Source organism: Podarcis muralis, chromosome 3 (genome assembly GCF_964188315.1).
Source record: "Podarcis muralis chromosome 3, rPodMur119.hap1.1, whole genome shotgun sequence".
Lineage (NCBI taxonomy): Eukaryota > Metazoa > Chordata > Lepidosauria > Squamata > Lacertidae > Podarcis > Podarcis muralis.
Genome location: NC_135657.1, coordinates 36,015,504 through 36,039,792, shown reverse-complemented (window position 1 = coordinate 36,039,792; position 24,289 = coordinate 36,015,504). Strand labels below are relative to the sequence as shown.

The 24,289-nt window shown below is 40.3% G+C and overlaps 1 protein-coding gene across 3 annotated transcripts in view; it reads right to left on the bottom strand.

Annotated features, from left to right (window-relative positions):
• MOCS1 (molybdenum cofactor synthesis 1) overlaps positions 1 to 24,289 on the bottom strand; it is a 38,739-nt gene that overhangs the window by 7,792 nt on the left and 6,658 nt on the right. For 2 of the 3 annotated variants that reach the window (XM_028724411.2, XM_028724412.2), the window contains exons 2-10: positions 20,957 to 21,089; positions 19,722 to 19,889; positions 18,269 to 18,433; positions 13,854 to 13,915; positions 13,451 to 13,562; positions 13,034 to 13,149; positions 9,432 to 9,542; positions 8,434 to 8,554; positions 7,318 to 7,365 (exon numbers count right to left, since the gene is read on the bottom strand). In XM_028724411.2, the coding sequence (XP_028580244.2) occupies positions 7,318 to 7,365; positions 8,434 to 8,554; positions 9,432 to 9,542; positions 13,034 to 13,149; positions 13,451 to 13,562; positions 13,854 to 13,915; positions 18,269 to 18,433; positions 19,722 to 19,889; positions 20,957 to 21,089 (1,036 nt within the window). Of the gene's footprint in view, positions 1 to 7,302; positions 7,366 to 8,433; positions 8,555 to 9,431; positions 9,543 to 13,033; positions 13,150 to 13,450; positions 13,563 to 13,853; positions 13,916 to 18,268; positions 18,434 to 19,721; positions 19,890 to 20,956; positions 21,090 to 24,289 lie in introns of all 3 variants that reach the window. The other variant, XM_028724413.2, reaches the window with a different exon arrangement.

The following is a 24,289-nucleotide window of genomic DNA, read 5'->3' as shown; positions in this document are numbered from 1 at the left end:
CCACAATGGCCATCCTAGCAGTGGAAGGGGGGAAAGCATCGCCCTGGTACTTTGCAAGGGATAAGGCACAGTGAATATACATTCTATCATGGGCTGTGCTTCTAGGTCCGCTTGGTTACAACTGCATATACATGCAGGAAGAGGAAGGAGCACAACATACAGATTAGGGAAATGAGGGGCTTAAAAAGACAGTGTCTATGCTCTAGAATCCAGTGCTGCCAACTCACAGTTCTCATTAATGTCTATGCTATATAGATCTTATCCTTCGCTTTTTGCAATTGTCAAACTCCCCCCCGCCGGCACTCTCCTGCCAATGAGCCTATGTGAAGCAAGATGTCAAAGGGAAACAATGAGATCACTTTTTAAAAATCCCCATAAAGCAGTGAAGGGAAGCGTGGAAATATGCTAAGGCAGCAGAGCAGCACAACTAATTCTTTGCACAGCACTCAGTGGCAGTGGAGGCTACATTCCCTCAACACCTCCTTGGTGTGCTCTCTAACCGCTTCCTTCTGCCTGTTTACATGCTAGCTGACTTCGGGGGAACCATGCAATCAGCCTGAAGTCCAAATTAGGAGGCCCTTCTAGTCATTCTCCATATGCCTCGGCTAGCCTGCGTGTCATGACAAAGCTGGCTCAACTCTGGTCACAGAAACCAGACTGTTTGTACAGAGAATGCCAGTGGTTAGTTTTCCCGAGATGCTGAATGCACGCTTGTCAGACTCAATCCAGCTCTTAGCTGCGTAAACAGACTGTAGGCAGCCTGCCTGCCATTCCAAAGCCAGCTAGAGGGGTCCCATCTTTGCATCGAGCTTCCTTCGCTCTCCCCAAAACGTCTTGTTGAATTACAGGCAAGTCCCCAAACCTATCTCAATAGAGCGCCAGTGGGATGAGTACTGGCTCACCACATAGTTCTCCCATGCTGTGGAAGTGCTAGTAGCTAATTGTTCCCGTTCCCAAGTTATCCAAATCCCAACTATGTAATTCTGGCAATGCGCCCAATTTTAAAGCAGCTGAGAAGAACACAGAGAGAATGAGATACCCCGAGACTTCCGGTCGGTGCCAGCGCTTAATGGCGGTCCTACCTCCGAGCTCCGGAGAAGGACTGCTCCGCAAGTTCGGGTCTTACCCGCTACGGCGAGCGGGGGACCCCTAAAATCTCAGGCGCGGAAGCCTGAGAGCAAGGAGACTCGGTGGGCACCTTTGCGCCCCCCGGTACTGTGAAAGAGCCTTTTTAAAGGCTCCGGAGCGGCATCGGGAGTGAGCGCGGTGCTGAGAGTCGCTACCCAGCCTGCGGAGTGAAGCCGCGTCGCCATTAGCGGAGAGCGCCGATTCCTTCCTGAAAAGAAAATCTGGACTGGATTCCCGTGAGTAAGAAGGAAAAAAATTAGGAACCTTTAAAAATTGAAAATTTGGCTGAAAACGGGAGGGCAAAAAATAAGGAAGTCTGCCCCCCCCGGACTGCAGGAATTTAAAGCAACGAAAGACCTCGCTGCAGTTATTAGAGACTTAGTTGCGAACTGTCAAACCTGAGCTGTCAAAAGTATCTCTCCCCTCCAGATTGGCAGGAGAAGGGGGAAAAAAGACAGTCTTGCGAAGATACTTTTAATTTAAAGGGAAACAAAGTTTTTCACTGCTCTGATCCCCGGGACGACCTGCCAGGACTTAACACCGGGAAAACTGTTCTTTAAAACAACTTTGAAGTGGATATAGACTATACCTTAAATGGTGGAAAAATTTTAAGACATTTAAGATTTAAATGGGACTTTGTTACTGATATTGGACTAACCAAATTTAAATTGGAGAAAAAGTTTTACAACTTTAATGGCGGACTTGAGATTTTCTACATCCGGCTTTCTGTCTCTTTGTTGTTTCTAACTTGGAAACTTTTAACTGCTCCCTCTTGAGGGCTAAGAGGGAAAAATTGTAAAGTAACTGACTAATACTGGGATTTTCCATTGCAAGTTTTTCCTGTGAGAACGGCCTTGGGATATGAGTGGCACGGCAGAGGAGATAAGAACCAGATCTAAAGCTAAACTAACACAAAAGAAAAGAGGCTCAATCTCTGGCAACACAGTGCCTGCACCAGACACTGGGACAGCAGCATCAATGGAACCTATGACACAGGCACTGCTTAAAATAAATCAATCCCTTGAGGCCTTAACAAAGCAATCAGCAGAAAACTCAAAGAAATTGACAGAACTTACAGCAAGATTGGATTTGAATACCACATCAGTGGCAACAAATACAGAATCTATAAATAGACTGATTCAGGAATCTTCAGAAACAAGGAAAATTGCAGAGAGTGCAAAATCTGTCGCAGGTGAGACACAGGAAAGACTTGTGCCGATTGAGAAAAAGGTGAATGAGCATGAAGCGGCCCTCTCCTTACTGGAATTACAACGGAAAGAACGAAATCTGAAATTTAGACAGGTTCCAGAGAAAGAAGAGGACAATCTGGCGGAATTTCTCACAGAGGCAATTCTGGAAAATTGGCAAGAAGATCTGGAGGAAGATGAAGTGGGGATAACAACTGCTTTCAGACTTGGTAGAAAGCAAAGCAAGAAGTCAAGGGATTGTCTGATCACCTTTAGAACCAAAGAGGAAAGAGACAAGATACTGAACCTTCATTATCAAAAAGCTTTGGTGATTGGAAACATTCAAGTCCAAATCTTTAAGGACATTCCTAAATACATCTTGGAAGTGAGGACCTTTTATAGAGATCTTGCCAATTTGCTGAGGAAGAACTTCATACCTTTCAGGTGGGAATTCCCACAGGGGTTGTCCTTTAACTACAAAGGCAAGAAAGTAAGAATAAGAACAGTACAGGAGAAAGAGTACTTTTTGGAGAGAAACCTAGAGGACCTACAGAAAGGTACGGTGGATCCGGCAAGAGAAGGGCAAGGATTAACACCAGAAGGAGGAGGGCTAACAGACATTGCAAATCTATCATTTGGACTACCACAACTGCCAACTGAAGAGGAAGAAAAACTTGGAGCAGTCGGAGGATCAAACATCTAACAAACAAAATGTCTCTGCAACTTCTAAGCTGGAATTGCAACGGTTTGAACCATCCCAGAAAAAAACGACAGGTTTTCCACATTTTGAAAAGGGAACAACTGGATCTGATATGTCTACAGGAAACTCACATAACTAGAGCACACAGGAAATTGTTGGTGAACAAAAGACTGGGACAAGAATTTATATCTTCCGATAAAGTAAAAAAGAGAGGAGTAGTGATTTATGCAAAGGAAAAATTGGACCCAAAGTTAAAATTTAAGGATGAAGAAGGAAGATACCTGGCAATTGAAGTACAGATCCAGGGGGAAAAATATTTGATAATTGGAGTATATGCACCAAATGATGGGAAGGCAGAATTTTTTAAGAAGTTGCATGAGACCTTACTAGATTATCTCGACTGCAAAATAATAATGATGGGGGACATGAATGGAGTGGTTTCTACAAACATGGACAAGGCACAAAGACAGACAATATCTAAAGAAGGAAGATTACCAAAGACTTTCTTCGAGATGACGGAAAATATGGACTTGATTGATATTTGGAGAACAAAGAATCCTCTCGAGAGAGAGGGAACTTTTTTCTCGGAATCTAAAATGACATGGACGAGAATCGACCAAATCTGGGTATCTAGTGTGATGGCTACAAAGATTAAAAAAGTAGAAATCTGCCCAAAAACCTGCTCCGACCATAATGCCGTAAAGATGGAAATGAAAATGACAACAACTGGATCCTTTAGATGGAGAATGAATGACTCTCTATTTAGAGATGAACAATTCTGTATAAAGGCCCTAAAGACATTGAAAGATTACTTCGAGATAAATTTGAGAACAGATGTGGAAAAAAGAACAATTTGGGACGCAAGTAAAGCCGTGATGAGAGGCTTCCTGATACAACAGAATTCAATCAAGAGGAAAAAGCAAAATGAAAGGAAAGAAAGAATTTTAGAAAAAATGAAGGAAGGAGAAAAGAAACTGAGGTCAAAACCAAAGTCTCAAGAAATTTTGAGAGAAATAAAATATTATCAGACGCAATATATGGAACTGACAAATCAAGAGATAGAATGGAAAATTAAACAAATGAGACAAAGGACTTTTGAGTCTGCAGATAAGTGTGGGAAGCTCCTTGCATGGCAATTGAAAAAGAGACAAAAATTGAACACAGTTACTTGTTTGGAGATAGAGGGAAAGAATGTTCATAAGCCAAATGAGATAAGTAACTGTTTCCAAAGTTTTTTTAGGAAATTATACACACAAGGGCCAGTAAATGAACAAGAAATAGAAGAATTTCTTAAAAATTATGGACTACCGAAAATTCCAGAACAGGGCAAGTTGATTTTGAATGAGAAAATAACAGAACAGGAAATAGAGGAGGCCATACAAAAGGCACAACTGGGAAAGTCTCCAGGACCAGACGGACTGACGGCTAGATATTATAAAGCTTTGAGAGAAGGTCTAGTGCAACCACTAAAAGAAGTTTGCAATGAAATATTGGAGGGGAAAAAGGCACCTGAAACGTGGAAAGAGGCTTTTATCTCACTTATACCAAAGACCGAGACTGAAAAGAACCAGGTTAAGAACTACCGCCCGATATCATTATTAAATGTGGATTACAAAATTTTTGCAGACATTTTAGCAAAAAGACTGAAGAAAGTATTGACAGGTGAGATTCATAAGGATCAATCTGGCTTTCTCCCGGGTAGACACATGTCTGACAATGTGAGGAACATAATAGACATTGTGGAACTGTTGGAAATGAACATTAACAGAAAAGCGGTTTTGATTTTTGTGGACGCGGAGAAAGCCTTTGACAATATTTGTTGGAGTTTTATGAAAAAGAATCTCCAAGGGATAGGGGTAGGCCAAGGTTTTGAAAATGGTATAGGTGCAATTTATTCTGAGCAGAAGGCAAAGCTAATTGTGAACAATGTGGTAACGGAAGAGATAGCCATAGAGAAAGGAACACGACAGGGATGTCCTATTTCCCCCCTACTTTTTATACTAGTTCTGGAGGTTTTGTTAAATATGATTAGAAAGGACCAGTTGGTTAAAGGAATTCAGGTCGGAGTGAAAGAGTATAAATTAAGGGCATTTGCAGATGACCTAGTTTTGACTTTGCAACAGCCAATCACTAGTACAAAAAGAGTTTTAGAACTGATCGAGATATTTGGTCAAGTTGCAGGATTTAAGCTGAACAAACAAAAAACTAAAGTATTGGAAAAAAACCTAACAAATGAAGAAAAAGAGACATTCCAGAATGAAACAGGTTTGGAGATAGCAAAAAAAGTGAAGTACCTGGGGGTGAATTTGACATCGAAAAATGTGAATCTTTTTAAAGACAATTATGATAAATGTTGGACAGAAGTTAAGAAAGATTTAGACATATGGTCAAGGCTGAAACTTTCCTTGTTAGGCAGAATTGCTGTTATCAAAATGAATGTATTGCCTAGAATGTTATTTCTGTTTCAGACATTACAAATAATAGACAAGATGGACTGTTTCAAGAGGTGGCAGAAAGACATATCGAAATTTGTTTGGCAGGGCAAAAAGCCAAGAATAAAATTTAAGACATTAACAGATGCGAAAGATAGAGGGGGTTTTGCCCTGCCGGACTTAAGACTCTACTATGAATCAGCAGCGTTTTGCTGGTTGAAAGATTGGCTGCTCCTCGAGAATACAGACATTTTGGACCTTGAAGGATTTGACAACAGATTTGGTTGGCATGCATATATATGGTATGACAAGGTAAAATTGCATAAAGGTTTTAAGAACCATATGGTGAGGAAAGCTCTGTATAATGTTTGGATTAAGTATAAAGACCTGTTTGAAAGTAAAACCCCCAGGTGGTTGTCACCAATGGAAGCAAAAGAGGTGAAAAAATTGAATATGGGTTCTAATTGGCCAAAATATTGTGAAATTATAGAACAAGATGGTGAAAATGTAAAATTGCAGAGTTTTGAGAAACTGAAATTTAAGGTGAGAGATTGGTTACATTATCGACAGATAAATGAAGTATTTAAACAGGACAGAAAGAAAGGCTTCCAGGTGGAGAAGTCAAAATTAGAAACAGAACTGTTAGAACCCAATACTAAAAATTTGTCAAGAATGTACAACTTGCTGTTGAAATGGAATACTCAAGATGAAATGGTGAAATCTAATATGATTAAATGGGCACAGGACATTGGGCATGACATTGAATTTGCAGACTGGGAGCAGTTATGGACCACTGGTGTTAAATTTACGGCATGCAATGCCTTAAAAGAAAACATTATGAAAATGATCTACAGGTGGTACATGACTCCTGCTAAGTTAGCAAAGATCTATCATTTGCCCAATAACAAGTGTTGGAAGTGCAGTGAAACGGAGGGAACCTTCTATCACCTTTGGTGGACCTGCCCGAAGATTAAGGCTTTCTGGGAAATGATCTATAATGAAATAAAAAAAGTTCTGAAGAGAACGTTTGTTAAAAAACCAGAGGCCTTTCTCTTGGGTATGGTGGGCCAAATGGTGCCAAAGAAGGATAGGACATTTTTTATGTACGCCACCACAGCAGCAAGAATTCTTTTAGCAAAGTATTGGAAGACGCAAGATTTACCCACGTTGGAAGAATGGCAGACGAAGGTGATCGACTATATGGGACTGGCAGAGATGACTGGCAGAATTCGAGACCGGGGGAAAGAGGCGGTGGATGAAGATTGGAACAAATTTAAAGTTTATCTTAAAAACTGTTGTAATTTGGAAAATTAGGGGCTCAGAGTTATAAGAGATAAAGAACTACAGTTGTATTAATAACTAACTGAAGTTAAATACATGAAATATATTTAAGTTATGATCAGAGGGTTGCTGAAAAATCTTGAAACAAGAATGCAGAAAAGGGGTGGTATGGGGAAGTCATGTTTTTGTTTGTTTATGTCTATGTTTTTGTTTTGTTTATTCTTTATTTATGGAAAACTAATAAAAATTTATTATAAAAAAAAAAAAAGAGAATGAGATACCCCTTCACTATAAACTGCTTACCTACAGGCTATAGAGAGAAAAAGACAGGCAGCTCATAAACCCCCATGAGAATGAATAAACAAGTTGCACACTCAGCAAAAGGTGGAAGTGAATGGCCAAAGAGATCACAAGAGTTTTTGCCAAGTAACATGCAATTTCTCCTTGTGAGCTGTTTTTAAAAGCTGTTTGTACACCTCTTTAAAAATTCAAACACACTTAGCCTAGGAAAAGACTGACTCTTTCCCCAAGGGGCAAATGTAAATACAGCATTGTGATATGGTTTATTACGTACTGATTGGTCACCCACCAATGAGGATCATTGGTCTGTTCTTCATCTGGGAAATGTTGAACATGCCTGGGAATAAATAAAGGATAGACAGACAAGAATTAGAGGATGCTGAGGATTTTAAGTCATACTGGCTTTGTATTGTAAATGGAAACAATACTTGCAAAGTGCAAGGAATAGCATAGATGTTAGCATTCAAGACATCTAGTTAGCCAGTCCTGATAAGGAAAATTATTCAGAAGCACAGAGAGGAAGAATTCATCCCAACAAATGGGCTTCTTTAACATCCTCCTCAAGCGAAAAAGGAAACAGTTTGAACCTCCTGAAGCAGAACTGATGTTAAACAGTTCGCATGGGAAATGGGCAGCCAGGTTCCTGTAGCAAACTAGTGGAGAAGGATTGGGTTAGAAGGTAGAATGGCACAACAGGACCTGAAATAGCAGGGCTCCAGCAAAGCCAGACATGTGCCTCGGAATTATCAATGTTTCCCTACAGAGGTTCACCTTTGACCTCAGAAACAACTATAATAAGGTTTGTGTCTTCTGGCGGCAGAATTCTGGATGATTCCTAGGGCTCTGGTGTCATCTCATTGACAATAAGACAATAAAAGGCATGAAGGTGTAAAAACCTTAGCTAAGAACGGAAAATGGACCCTCTATTCCTGGTTAAATAGAGGCCACATATTGTTTCTTTTGACTCTGCCTGTCTACCACTCCAGGCTTCCAGATCCCTGGGTCAACAGCAGCTTTTATTTGCCACCTACTAGGCAAATCGAGCAACTACTAAAACACAGGGAAATTCATGAATACAAATTTGCAACAACTGAAACTTTCACACTGTCACAACGTAACCAGCTGTATTTGTGTTGCTATGTGGGACTAAAAATTAGGCGGGAAATGTGTGACCAGGTAAATAATGTGACCAGCAGCCCTTAAGTTGCACTTAACACTTTCAGCGTAAAACAGGATCCTCTCATGCTAAAAAAAAAATAGTAGGACTGCAGGACAGACAGAAATAGATGGAGAGATAGATAAAGTCCTATGGTCATATATTTTATTAGGCACTATGGCAATGCAATTGCTCTTAAATGAAGTGCACAATGCAGCCTATACAACTTGGAATCGTAAAACAAAATACCTGCATGTTGTTTCTTTTTCCTGCCAACAGCTGCCCCAATGATTTGAACCAATTCTTCTTCTGAGGCATTAGATCGCAAGTGATCTCGCAAGGACACTTCTGCATTTCCAAAAAGGCACACCTGTAAAAAAAAAAGGATGAGAGGAGAGAGAATCATATAACCCTGGTTGCCTGGATGCATCAACTTTGAGGGCATGAAAACATCCTCAAAAGGTTTTTATCTCCAGATCCGTCTTTAATTATACTCTGCCCAAAAGTGAATCAGCTGTCCATTCCAACACTAAAACCCATGTGGGGACTGGTAGTCAAAGGGACATTTGAAGGCAATAGCCATCACTTTCTCAACTGCAGAAAATTTTGGAGGGCGGGGATCAGGAAGCAAGGCTGTCACCGCTGGGTGGGAAGTGCCAATATTTAATTGAAAGCTAATTTTAAAAACACAACATGGAAGCATAACGTGGCAGGAAGCGTTCTTCCTCCTAGCCCCACCCCCATCCCGGCCCCCAATTCAGTCTGTGCAACGTATGTCTGATTTGACAGATCAGGCAGAGTTCTGCAATGAAACTGGATACTGGCAAAGAAGAAAACCCACACTCTCCCAGTCACATTACCGAGAGTAGCATTCCTGCTGCCAATTTAAGAGGATTTAACATAAAAAAGCTACACAATGTGTTTATCTTCAGAGACTTCTCACCAATTAGTTTAACAGCTCAAATATGCTGCATTATGAAAACAAGGCAGTTTCTGCAACACCGAGAGCCAAGGAAAAAGACATAGTTGTTCTTTCCAATAGCAAAACAAAAATCTACAGTAGGATCCAACAGGGACTGTTATTTGATTTACCACTTGAGTCTAACTAGGCAGCAATCATCCAATGACTTCTGGCCCATTTTGGATGCAATGCAATGACAATTTTGTGCGCACTTGATGAAGGTTATATAATCATGTAAGCACTCTTATGGCCCAGATGAAGCTGGCGAATAATACTGTGCTCCTACCTTCAAGTTTCCATCAGCTGTGATCCTCAGTCGATTACAGGATCCACAGAAATGTTCAGACATTGAGGTGATGAAGCTGACTTGTCCCTGAAAACGCGGCACCTTATATGCCTGTTGTGACCCAGGCATGGATTGAGAAAGAGAAAACAGAGAGATAAGTTGAAGCACATCTTCGTTAATATCTTACTTAACTGGCTTCAGCATCGTTCTATTCCAGTTAATGAAAACTGGAGTAAGAGACGCAGCGGCCTAGCTAGCCGCTCGGGTACGGCATGTGCGCCCTGCATTTGCGGGTGGAGTGCACTGCATGGAGCTCTCCCCTTCAGGTGTAGGGTGGCTGAAGAAGAGGTGGAGGGCAGACACGTCCCACGCTGCCATTTTAGGCAGCATGGAGCCTGCAGGTGCCAAGCTACCAGTTCACTCCCAGGAGAGATGTGTGGCTTGGGCACGCTGCAGGCCCCGCAGTAAGTGCCAGCCCCCGTGGTGTGGCGCCCAGTGCCAGCTGCGTCTCATTATGTTTGTTGACTGAACTAAAAAGTTTCATGAGCCCATTTTTTAAAAAAACCCTCATATTTTTGTCATTTTCTCACACACACCCCCCCATTGATGACACCCGGGGTGGCCTGCAGCCCCCACACTCCCCTTCCTTCGCCACTGAAGAGGTGAAGATACCGCACAGGCTAAGTCCAAGGTAAGTTGCCAGAAGGAAATCTAACTACGAACTGAAAAATTGTTCAGTACATATGTGTGAAATCAATGCTGAAAAATGAACAGTTCACTCTTCAGGGCTGTATCACTCTTTCACTATGTATGGCCACATCTGATTAAGAGTAGCTGCCAGAATTACGGAGCTTCTTATCTTCATACCAAAATTTTCCTGTAAAATCTGGTTGTGCGAGTTTTGTCCCAATATGTATGCAAACGGAATATTCCACAACAGATCCCTGGCGGCATTTCAGCAAAATGTGACGAGATGATGTTTACTTTAAAACTTGTTCAAAGGGACAAAGTTTGGTGTGGAAAATAACCATCTGTAGATCATGTATAAGAACTGGGCTTGGTCAAGTGTATAAATTCTGAAAAATCACAGTTGGTCATGGATTCCATAATCTATACACATGTAAAGGCAACAAAATACATGAATAAAACTCTCAATGTGTAACGGACATCTACAGGAAAAATTTTTTTTTTCAGCAAACCTACAAAGATTCCTATGTGAAATCCCTTCCTGGGAATCCTTGAGGTTCACACTTTACGAATTGCAGCCTATGAAGCACTATTGCATTGAACCCCAAATACATTGAAAAATATATTTTTAGATTTATTTATTTTTTGAACTTGTACAAGGACAACTATGAAAAATGTTGGTCAGAAATTAAAAAAGATCTAGAAATATGGTCAAATTTGAAACTATCATTGTTAGGCCGAATTGCAGTTATCAAGATGAATGTATTGCCTAGAATGCTATTTTTGTTTCAAACTTTGCAGATTCTTGACAAGATGGACTGTTTCAAGAGGTGGCAGAAAGATATTGCGAAATTTGTCTGGCAGGGCAAAAAGCCCAGAATAAAATTTAAAGTACTTACAGATGCAAAAGAAAGAGGGGGATTTGCCCTGCCGGACTTAAAATTGTACTATGAAGCAGCAGCGTTTTGCTGGCTGAAAGAGTGGATGCTCCTCGAGAATACAGATATCTTGGATTTAGGTGGTTTCAATAATGCATTTGGTTGGCATGCATATCTATGGTATGATAAGATCAAAGTGCATAGGTCTTTTAAAAATCACATTGTCAGAAAAGCGTTGTTTAATGTTTGGATAAGATATAAAGACTTGTTGGAAAACAAAACCCCTAGATGGTTGTCACCCTTGGAGGCTAAAACATTTAAAAAACTCAATATGGAGGCCGGATGGCCAAAGTATTGGGAAATTTTGGAACAAGATGGAGACAAATTGAAATTACAGAGTCATGAGAAACTGAAACCTAAAGTACGAGATTGGCTCCATTATTATCAAATAATGGAGGTTTATAAACAAGACAAGAAAATTGTCTTCCAGGTGGAGAAATCAAAACTAGAAACCGAATTGTTAGAACCCAATACTAAGAACTTGTCAAGAATGTATAATTTGCTGCTGAAATGGAATACACAAGATGAAACAGTTAAATCAGCTATGATTAAATGGGCACAGGATATTGGTCATAACATTATGTTTGATGACTGGGAATGGTTGTGGAACACCGGTATAAAATTTACGGCATGTAATGCTTTAAAGGAAAATATTATGAAAATGATCTATAGGTGGTATATGACCCCAGTCAAGCTAGCAAAAATTTATCACTTGCCTGATAATAAGTGTTGGAAGTGTAAAGAAACTGAAGGTACTTTCTATCACCTTTGGTGGACGTGCCCGAAGATTAAGGCTTTCTGGAATATGATATACAATGAAATGAAAAAGGTACTTAAATGTACTTTCCTTAAAAAACCAGAGGCCTTTCTCCTGGGCATTGTCGGCCAATTGGTGTCAAAGAAAGATAGAATTTTCTTTATGTATGCTACGACAGCAGCAAGAATACTCATCGCAAAATACTGGAAGACACAAGATTTACCCACTCTGGAAGAATGGCAGATGAAAGTGATGGACTATATGACATTGGCTGAGATGACTGGCAGAATCCGTGATCAGGGGAAGGAGACGGCGGAAGAAGAATGGAAGAAATTTAAAATCTATCTTAAGGACTACTATAAACTCGATGAATGTTAGAATGTTGAGGTTTTGAGAAAGAAAGGGTTACAGTGATATAAGATTAGACTGAAGGAAAGACTAAGAGGACAGAGGCTTGATAGAAATATTTAGAAGTTGCTAAAAAATCTTGGACAGTGGGATGCAGAATGGGGAGGTATGGGGGAGTCTGAGAAACAAGGTTTATGAAAAAAAGGCTATGAAACTATATGTGTTTGTATGTCTTTCTATATGTTTGTATTGTTTTAAAAATTTTGTAAAACCAATAAAAGATTTTATAAAACAAAAAACAAAAAACAAATACATTGAAAAATATAAAGACATAAACAGAATATGAGCATATGCAATTATCACAGGATAATCTAAAGTAATTTCCTTCATTGAAGTCATTGCCCTGGAAGACGTTTGTCGCACATGAAGCAATCTTGAGGATTGCTTTGCACATGGCTTTCCCAGTTTCAAGATATGACTTACACGTGGCAAGAATAATAAGCTCTTGCTATAGGTACACCATATGTACATGGTAGACTCACATGTACGCAGCTGCATCTATTCCTACAACTTTTATAACTTTACAGGAAAAACATCATATTTATATATCCAAAGGAAAGAGTTAAGTCATTCTCTATTCTCCCACAGTCAGTTTCATTTTAGCGGGCAGATTCTCTCCAATATCATAATCCTTTAATCATGACTGTCACAACTGTTGAAAGTATGTGGGCAGGCGTCTACCAGGACCATTGCAGCCATTTCAATTTTCCCTTCAAGAGCTAATTGAATTGGTGTTGACATAGCAGGCTTATAAGCAAGCCCTGAACTTTGCAAAACTTCTGGGCTCCCTTTGATCCTACTGCATTAATCACCTTAGCAGTGCTAGAGGCTTCTTCACAAGGCACTTTTTCCAGCTCTGGCCATCTCTGTTTGATTGTATCGAGCATCTCCTTATAGCTCACCATTTTCCTGAAGTTCCACTTGTTGCCTAGAATGAGAGGAGAACCAATATTACTGTGCAACGTGTGCGGCAGTGACAGTGCAACAGAAGGCTTATTTTGTGACGTATTATTTTCTGTCTAGGATCACACAGAAAGATATAAAATAAAGCATTCCCCCAGAATTTCATTTGTCTCCTTTCCAAACAAGAAAGCTCTCAAGGCCACAGAAGCTGTAGACCCGTCCTTGGTCAACATCCCATCACCAACTTCGGGAGAAGTGGGAATTGCTCAATTCAGCATCATCCATTTTCTCAGCCAAAGTACAGCCAGGGGTGCTGAAATGCTCACCATCAAAAGGCATGTATTCTATGAAGCGCACATCCAGGGGCTGCTTCTCCGTCAGAGCCACAAAATCTACCAGCTCATCTTCATTAAGACCTCTCATAACTACACAGTTCACCTAGGGGGAAGGAAAAGCCAGCTGACTAAACTGAATATGTCTATGGCAACATCATGCACATCACAGAATAAGTGGTGATCAAGATAAAAGCGCAGAAGGATTATCACTGCAAAAGAACCATTTTTTCCATTACTTGTTTCTTTAAAGAAAACCCTAAAGTTGGGTATTAAGAATTTATTTCAGAACTCAATTATCTGGATAGAATCTCTACACTCAATTGTGTTTCCCATTTTTTATTCAGCAACAGTGGTACCAGCCAAAAACATGTATCAAGAAGATAATAATTCTCACCTTAACAGGATCATACCCAAGTTCAAGGGCTTTTTGAATCCCTTCCATTACCTTATGGAAACCTAAAATATAAGCAAAAATCAGCTCTGACACAGGACAGATAAAAACATTTTTTTCTAAATATAAACACACATGAAATGCACACATTCATATATTTATACATACACTATACACATAAGATATGCACTCTCACACACATATATGGTGTTCTTTCTTAAAATATAAACTGAATTCAATAAAAAAATCAGTTAGAGTCAAACACATAACGTCTGTCTTCTGACACTAAAAACCCAATATTGGGAAACTATATGACTTTGATGTCAAGTGCAACATGAAACTTCCCAACAGTTCATAATTTGTATTTTTGTGGCAGATTATGATTGTTATCAAACAGCAGAATCAGTTACTTTCCATCTCATAGGGAAAGGCTGCTCTGCTCAGGTAATCACTTCTGGCAAGTCTGGACACTGACCACACAAGTTATTTAAGTTTCTTGAACATATGCCCCTACTCACCCGGACATTTCCCAAACTGCTTTTGAAACTTTCCCCAGTTTTAAAAGCAGTTGTCACATGGCATGGATCTTTCCTCCCCTGAGCTCCTTTGGGAGGAAAGCTGGGATAAATACATGGGCTGCTATTTGAAAATAGAAGCTAAGCCCACACAGAGACCACAAAACATATCTCCCAGGGCTGGGCAGCGGGGCTGAGAGTTTACTGAGGTATACTAGCCTTTGCCAACCTGGTAGCCTCCAGATATTTTGGACTACAACTCCCATAAGCATATCTGGTAGAATTGGTAGTCCAAAAACATCTGGAGGGCACCAGGTTGGCAAAGACTGAGGTATAAGGTTCAAACAAACAAATTTGCCTGATGCCAAAACTGGTTTGCTGCTTCTGCTTCCTGTGACTAAGAAAACCTACGACATCAAATACAAGGTTTATTTTGATAAAATAAGACCGTAAAAATAACATGGCGCCTGAGAGTATAACATATGGTGATAAACACTGAGGAGTTACTCTCAGGAACAAGACCCTTACGGAAAGGCTTAGAAAAAGGTCAGAAAAGAAAGGGGCCATTTGTATGATTTTAGGAAAGTCGTAAGACAATTCAGAACCAAGTAATCGGAACACAAGCGATCAAGCGTTAAGGCAATCACAAACTAACATCTAGGCAATTCATACCAGCTCACTTGTTTTCCTAATGGGCATGTCAGGGATGATCTGCAGAGATAGCCTGACATCTGGACAGATCATTCCTCTGCAGAGAATAAGCTCAGTCAAGCTTGAATCTTCCTTCCCAGACATTCCACTGAGAGTGAGACGAAGGACCTAAGAGCAGTCCATCTGATCAGACCAGAGACCCATCAAGCCAAGCATCTTGTTCCTCACAGGAATCAAAACCTGATGCCTTTTGGGAAGCCCACAAGCAGGGCATGGGGGAAGTAGCCCTCTCCTGCTGCTGTCCCCCCAGGGATTGGCATGTAGAGGCACACCGCTTCTGGTCCTGGAAGTAGCATATAGCCATTCTGGCTATCAGCCATAAAGAGACTTTTCTGTTTCAACTGAATGTGTTTAAAGCCTCTTTCAGAGTTTGTGGCCATCACTACATCTTGTTCATTTACAAAATGCTTGGATGAGGTTTGTCTCTGAGCTCAGCAGTCCCCACCATCTTAATGCCTTGCATGTTCACAGAGGGCATCGTTGCTGACCGAATCGGGTTACATGACCAAACTATGAATCTCTGTCCAAAGCATTGGTTAAGTCACAACTGCCCTGGCCATTACACCAAATAGGATGTACTGCACTGGATTTGCAGATTTCCATGTTGGTTTCAGCAGACCTACGCAACTGCGCAATACGATTTCTATAATTTGATACGTTATCATATGTAGGTAAAGGTCAGTCTCTCAAATCTCTGCAGAGATTCCCAAACATACCACAATCCATATTTAGAAACGAAAAGGAAATGTACTAACATCTTGAACCTATTAAAGACACTTTTTATTGCATTTTTTTTAAAGTGTACGTTTGATTAAAACGATATTGGGGCACCATCTAGTGGCTATGGAACCACATTTCATCTCTAAAGAACAAGCTGAAAACTGGAACAAGCTTGCCATTCAAAGTCTGGCTTCAGAATTGTTGTGCATGTGACAGGCTCTGTTGAAGCAATATTATTCCTGTTTCCTGCCACTACTGCCAAATGGCTCAAATTGCCATTTGCTTCTCTCCCCCCCCCCCCCTAAGTTAAACCTTCCAAACTTATATCTGAAAAATCTGCTGTAATCACCCCACAGGAAAGCATGCGAACATTACTTCTAGGCTTCTATCCCAATTTTGCAGGACCATTTAAGCCTCACAAAAAGGAGCACATTCTTGGCACCTTTGGGGGCAGGCGGGGGAACGTATTCATTTTCATTCAGTGCTGAGGCCCTACCATTATAATATGGGGGACAGAGGGTTTCTCACTTCTGTGAAGTAGCCCTAGAAAATAAGCCAACTGTATGATTTCTTGGCAAGGGTATTTTTGGGCCACGTGTGTGTTAGATTCTAGAACAGCTGTCACCAAGTTGGGATTTATAACCAGCTAAAGTATTTTTGTCCAGAATAATTTAGTTTTATCGGCTAATAATAAAACACCCTGATATTCAACGATGGCATTTTATTACTTTATCAACGATGGCCTTGAACATCCAATTGATTGATTTAGGTTTGAGCAGAGAACAGCTGTTGACATTTCAACAAGTGGCTTTCCCCCCATTAGCAGTATTATAATGAGCCTTTTAATTTAAGATACTGCAACTGCATTGAGGAAGCAATGGAAGGCATTCCACACTCCATGTTCTGTGCACCCATTATGAAAATGTGCAGAATATGTTCCTTGGTGATTTATTCCTACAAGCATGTACACTGGTCAAGTTCAGCAAAAGCACCTGAATTATGGCTAAGGCTGCTTCAAGATGCCAAGAAACCTATTAAATGCATATGTAGTTGTTTGTAAATTGGATATTTGACATGTCGTTAACTGATATCCCATACTAATGGGACTTGATTTTAATATTGGTTTTGGTTTCAGCTGCTATACTGTTGCTGTTATGAACTACAGATGAAGCAACTGAACTGAACATCCTTATCTCAGTCTAGAATGCTCTTGTTTACAATCTGTCAGGGAGCTTCCATTGGGACAGGGGAGGGAGCCATGGGAATACAGAGAGCCGCCCACGCTCCTGAGAAGCAGCTCCTCGTCCAACGATGGGGAAAGCCACACCTCCAGTGGAGCAGAGATGGAATGGGAAAGCCAAGCGAGGGGAGGGCTCAAAGATGCTACTGAGAGCTCAAGCGCCTCACCAAGCCCGGCCAGCCAGGAAACAGGTATGCCGTTTCCGTCGCCCAGTTTACGCAGAGGGGTGAAACGCAAGGAGGGAAGGCGGAGATTTGGGGTGTCTAAGTTCTTATGCTGGAGGGGAAACCGGAAGGGGCCACTCCCGGAATCTGCAAGTGATTGAGACAAACATGAACTTTCTGGTCCTGCACTGTAAATAGTTTGCACTAATAAAAACCTGCTAAAGACAGGTCGGAGTCCTGCCTGGTTCCTCGTGAGCAACCACCACACTGCCTGACACAATCCATCCCTTTCCCACCTCTTACTAAGACAACAACACACCTTGCCTTAGGTCTCTGTATGTGTTCTCTTGACTTTCCACATCAATTCCATGTTTCCTGCTCTTGCCGTTTAAGGCAGCCTTCTCCAACCTAATGCCCTCCAGATGTTTTGGACTAAAAGGGCTGATGGGATCTGTAGCACGAAAAACCTGGATTGGCACTGAATTTGCAAAGTCATTTATGGTTCTCCTTGTTCTCTGCTCTTTGTGGGACTCTGCTTTACTGTGAGTTCCTTGGGGTCTTCTTTGCCATTCCTTCTTTAAGATGGAACTATTTGTCAAACTTTAGCCAACTATTTATCAAGCTACCTGCCATAACTCCCCCCCCCTTTTCTTAAAATAAAAATCAGCAGAGTCTTTCTGAAACCACCAGTGTTCCACATTAAGCAATGCCAATTAACTACTTTTTACTATTCTTTTATAAAGCTCTTTCCTTTTTCCTTTTATCTCAATTTGCTCAGTCTAATGTAGATTACAAGCCTTCTCAGTTGTAGCATGCCGTCTCTGCTAAATAAGTAAAGTATGAGTCACACAAACAGCAAGCTATCTGATTATTAATTCCTGAATATTCATCTCTATACATTGGGCTGCAATGAAAAGGGAGTTCTGACTGTGAAAGAGATGGCAGAGATGGTCAGCCTTCGTTTCCCATTTGACATCATCTTGTAACCAGACAGACGCTATGCAGGATATAACAATGGAAATGCTAAAAAACATTATGGTGGAAATCACAGCAAGCTTCCAGTTATACCTTTTCGACGGACAATGAATTCAAATTTTGCTGGGACCAAGGTGTCCAAACTGATGTTAATGGCATTCAGCCCAGCCTCCTTTAACCGGGGCAACAATCTGGCCAAGTTAATACCATTGGTTGTGACAGCAATGGTTTGCAACCCTTCTAGTTTGCGCATCTGAGCTGGGAAAACATAGTAAAGAAAAAGAATATTAACAAAAATAAGTAAGAATAAATAACAAACAGGTGAACGGGTATAAGACAAAACAAGGAACCCAGGGAGGTGGTGAAAACAACTGTCAAATGCTTCCATCACACACTATTATTATTATTATTATCATCATTATTATTATTATTACTTTTATATTCATATTTTCATATTTATAACCCACCCCACTCTGTGTGTCTTGCAAAAGTAGCACTTGCAAATAATAAATACAAGAAGGCTTTCAGACATTGGTTCTTATCACACACTCTTAAATTGGAAGTCAATTTTTGTACCCTAGTGTTCCTGGAAAGACAGCAACAATTTACCGCATACATCCTGCTTATCACCCATGATCTTGGATGACACATAGGAAACTCTGTATTCCACATCAGATTATTACTCCCATACTACCCACTCTGACCAGCTGCAGCCCTCTAGGGCCAAACCTGGCCCTCTAGGTGTTTTGGGACTACACTTCCCATCATCCCTGACCACTGTTAGCTAGGGATGATGGGAGTTGTAGTCCAAAAACAGCTGGAGGGCCAAGTATGGCCACCACTGCTCTAGGGTCACTGGCAGTCTGCTCTCTGGTCCTTTAAACTGGAGATACTGGAGGGACTTAACCTGGGGCCTTCTGCATGCAAAGCTCAACCACCTTAGCCCCATTAGCCAAGGACATTTTAACTGTGGAGGAAAAACACACATAAAGTAACACACAAACTGTGATGTAGGGTTTCAGTGCCTGTAATTACACTGGTGGGACAACCATTGCACTGCAGAAAGTGGCTTGCACTTGACACTGCCATTGTACACATTTTCCTATGCAGAAGTTTTATCTATTAATATATCTAATATATCTATTAATATATATAACATGCAATTAATTAATATAACATGCAAAGTAAAACTAAGAAGGTGTAAAATGGAGTGTGTGCAAAAGATTTTGAAAGATGCCGTTTTCTTAGGAAGCAAATATTGCAGGAGACCTATTCTCGCATACTCGAGTATTTCATAATAGTCATACATTGCTAACTTTCAGAAATGTCTGAAGATGAGAAAAAGAAATCCACTGAGATACAAAAGAAGAGGACAAAGCTGACAGAACGGCTTTAATTCCATCCTTTGGTATACAGCAAAGCTCCTACAGATCTGCCTTATTTTTCAAAGCACTGTGGTTAGCATCTTCCACACTGTTCTAAACTATGCTTTGTAAATGAGAGGATCCCATGAACACTGCAGAACAAAACTATACGAGGAGCCTACCTATGATGTCAATCACATCAGGCCGAATGAGAGGCTCTCCTCCGGTCAATCGGATCTTGTCCACACCTTCCTTCACAAAGAGCCTAGCAAGGGTGATTATCTCCTGGGTGCTCAACAGTTCAGATTTCGGAGTGAGCTGAACTCCCTCCTCTGGCATACAGTACTGACCTGAAACATGCAGCAAATGAACAACAACAACAAGAAGAAAAGACAGACAGACAAATGTAACTATTGCTAAATAAACAGGAAGAATAAAATAGAAGCGAAAGAAAGAAAAGTGTTTCGTGAAGCAATGCTATTCCATGACCCAAGCTGCCCATTGTGGATGCCACTTACATGTATTAACTGCCGCAAAATAATAGTCAGCAAAATCAAAAGCAACACAATAGCCAGAAACAATTACAGTAGAGAAAACTTTATAGAATAATGCAGAACATCAAAACTATCAAACTAAAGTCTCTGCAAGTCCTTGAATAAGTCACGGTGCCAGACATTACCCGGCAGAGATCAAGCTTGTAAAGCTTTGCATAATCGGCAAATGTCCAATTCTGATGTCCAACTCTGAACTCTGCTGAACAGTGTTTCTGGATAGCAACTACTGTTTCGTTCCGTTCTTCAGCAGCCAATTAGTTCAACAAAAACTCGTAAGTAGAAAGATGTGTAATTTCTTCATTAACCAAACTTTTTTAGAATCGATATAATATCCATGAGAATGAAACTCTGGAACAGTGCTCATGTGATTATGTAGTCACTGCTGAACAGTGATTACATAATCGCATGAGATTATAGAGAGACTTTAGTTTGATAGTTTTGATGTTTTGCATTATTCCATAAAGTTTTCTATACTGTCATTGTTTCTGGCCATCATGTTGCTTTCGATTATGCTGAGTCATATTTTGCAACACAGGGGTTTGTTTGTTTGTTTGTTTATGCAAAATAATAGTCAACAACACTAAAGCGGTTCTGGGGTGGCAACCCTGCTGCTATAAGTAATGTATGTAAGAAGAGTCAAACTATGCTGAAGACATGCCCGATAAAACTACCTCATGAAAACACATCTTTAGGCTTCAGGATCATGATCCTATTCCAGCAAAGGGGAACCTGCAGCTCTCCAGAACTTGCTGGAATACAACTCCCATCATGCCTGAGCAGAAGCCGTGCTGGCTGGGGTTGATGGGAGCTGGAGTCAAACAATATTGCCCCACTCCTATCCTATTCAAACTTAAGGGACTTACACCTGAGGTTGCATTTCTCAGTCAAGGAGATCCTTAAGTAGTTATGCTGGCGACCAAAGCCATCCGTCAAGAATGCAGAGAATGGGGCAGCGTGTTCAGCTAGGAATCCTTTTCTTCTTGCACTTGTAATTTCCTGAGTTACAAACAAAATTACTTTCACATTTAATATAGAAACAAATTGACAATTCTAACTCTTAAGGGTGAGAGAGTGAAGTCAGGTACTTTTCTGCCCAGACTGCTTAAGGTAGCTGCATTTTAAGAGTCAGGCTGTCTATGTGATTGTACACACCAAAGATAAAAGATCTAAACAAGATGCAGATGATAATATAGCAAACTGTGCAGCCAGAGGAGATTGTTCTTGCTTTGAAAGGAACAATATATGCCCCCACTCTTTTCAAAATGACTGTGCTCAGCCAACAATATTAATATATTGAACATGCCTGTACTTGAAAAAGCAAACTGAATTCAAGGTGCAAACAGTCCTCAAAACCAACTAAGGGACAATGAAAGAATGTGAGTGTGTCTTAGGCTGTAATAAATACCACACACACATACCCATAAGTAAGCCTTACTGACACAGTTAAGGGGGAAACCCTAAAGACATCCTAAGAAGGACTTGGTATGCTCAGTAGCTCCAGAATGCTGAATTTCTTGATTTTGGGGAGAAGGTCTGACAGAAACAAAGGGCAAAGGTTGGATGGCCACCTGTCATTGATGCTTTAGTTGAGATTCTTGCATTGCAGGTGATTTGACTAGATGACACTTGGGGCTCCTTCCAACTCTATGATTCTATGACTAACTGGAACACTTAACAAGAACACTGAACACTTCAGTAAATTAGGTCCCACATGCTACACTGGGTACCAATCACCACCATCCATCACTCCCGTGTTAGACAAGATCATAACAATGCTGGATTTATAAATACTTAAAATATTTTCGCTTATCTAGATAAAGGCAGAAGAAACTGGGAATATAAAACCCTCTATGCTCTTCATAGCAAGGAACAGTTATCCTCTGTTCAAAGGGTATCTGTATTCAGAAAGGAAACATTTCAGCTCTGACACCATGAGAAGCAAGAGGGGACAGCAAGGAATTAATTCATTAATGTGGCCATTTTGATTTAGTGGCAGCTGTTAGGTTTACTACAACATGCTTAGCAAAGCAATTAAAAACAACCCAAAATTAATCGTTATATAATCTCCCACTCAACTACTGGGCAATCAGCTTTAGCTTTTTAACTAGCACAGGTTATTAAAGACAAACGTCTTCCAGAGAACAGCAGACTGAAAAGAGAGGCTGTTTTAAATGAGGCAAACGTTTTGGAAACCTAGCAACAGACTTAAAATCCTAGGTACATACACAACTATTTGGGTTAGTCCAAGTGTGTTTGTTTGAATTTCCAAATACATCTGTGTCTGAATTTATTTTTTAAAAAATCTTCTATAAACGCATATGTTTTAAAACCTCCAATGCTACAGAAGTGAAAAAGAGATAAATGAATAAAAATGTTTATGTCATTATTATTAAATTATATTAATATGTAATCTACATTCATTACTTGCAGCCCAAGCTCTCTGTTCATATACTACTCAACCAGCTTCCAACTGTCCAGTCATTATACTTTCCATGTTTCCTTAACCTTACCGTCAATGTAGCAATTGCCTCATGGCCCCATATATTTTTTTCCTTTCAATTGCTATATTCCAAATAATGGGAGTCATTCCACCAAGTCTCAGCTAGACATACAAGCTGAAATGATCTTCCTCTACTAACAGTTCATCTCTTGGAATCCCCAGACCCTGCACATTAGTGCTAAATGTTCCTCCCAAAGGAGTTCAGCACAGCTCCATGGCAATTGTTCTGTCAGAGTAAGCTTTTCAACTTCCCAGACAGAACGATGCCCCCTTCCCTCCGAGCACTATTTTGGGGGTTCTCCTGACAACTCCAAGCCAATTTTAAGGGGCATGCAGGGAAAGGAGAAGAAGTCCATTGCGCAAGTGGAAGTCCTTACACAGGTTTCACTAGCTGAATCTTGTACAATGAGACCACTGTTAGTTTGTCCAGCTCCGGCCCATCTGGCACATCAACACGTAACCTGTGAACTGTACCCTAGGAAATGTTAAATATTCAAACTCCATCTCATTTAGGAACTGCAGAGCATTATCCTCTTCAAATTGAAATTATAGAAGCATTTTTTTTAATAATAGGCTAGTACCAGAAAACATGTTAGCCCTTGAACTGCAAAGTGCTGTGATTTCTCAGCATTGTCCCTTTGTAAAGTTCCGCTGAGTTCTAAAACCTTTAACCCAAGTGAAATAAGTGTTTTCATGTTACCAATTGAAATTTGCAAAGGAGGTAATTACAAACTCAATTTGTCTCCCATTAATGCAATATTCTGGACTGGCATTTAATAGCATCCTGCAATTAAAAACCCTCAGTTATTGCCACATGCTCTGCAAATAATTTCTTGCTTTGAACTGAAACCTATTCAGGAAAGATGGCACACTACTTTTCCATACATCTCCCTTCACGAACGCGCCTCAGTGGAGAGGAAAAAAACCTTATCATTTCTCAGCTGTCATTCAGCGAATCACTAAAGAATTACTTTTCTTTAGAATATCTACAGTTATGCCTGATTTTCAGTGACAGGTATTACGTTCCTATCCATCAAACACTTTTCTTTCCGAAATCTTGAATTATTGTCCTCAAACTGCCAATTCTACAGTGAAGATGGCTACTAACCTTGGCCAAAACATTTGGAGTGATTAAGTGATTGCAAGAGTGTGAGTGAGTGAGTGTGTGTGTGTTCCCATGGGACACATCGTGTTACAGATTACACAATATGGAGAACACAATGTCAAAGGTCTGAATAAATGGCCACAGTGACCTCTTGAATCATTTATTAACGATGTTTCTCAGGCCGTTGCTTTTTAGATGGAAATTGGATGTAGCACAAGGAAAATGGCAAACCACACAGGACAGGCTTCAGAACAGAGGGCTGCTTCTCCAGTTTCAGTTTAAATAAACAAAGAGCAAGTCTGTATATCTACGTTTTATTCAATTTCATGGCATCCCCCTTCTAAATGTTAAACAGTACTCCTGTTTCATCCCAATCATCTAGACATTCCTCTTTCAACAAGACTTCCAGAACCTTTATGCCAGTTGTTATCTGATTTGGGGTTTTAGTAGATTTTATGAATATGCCATTGTTTTAAACAGTTTATATATATATAAAAAACTGTCTTATATGTTTTAGTAGATTGTAAAGTGTTTCAGCATGCTTCATGGGAAGTGATTCAGAAATGAAGTAAATAATAATAAAAATTAATA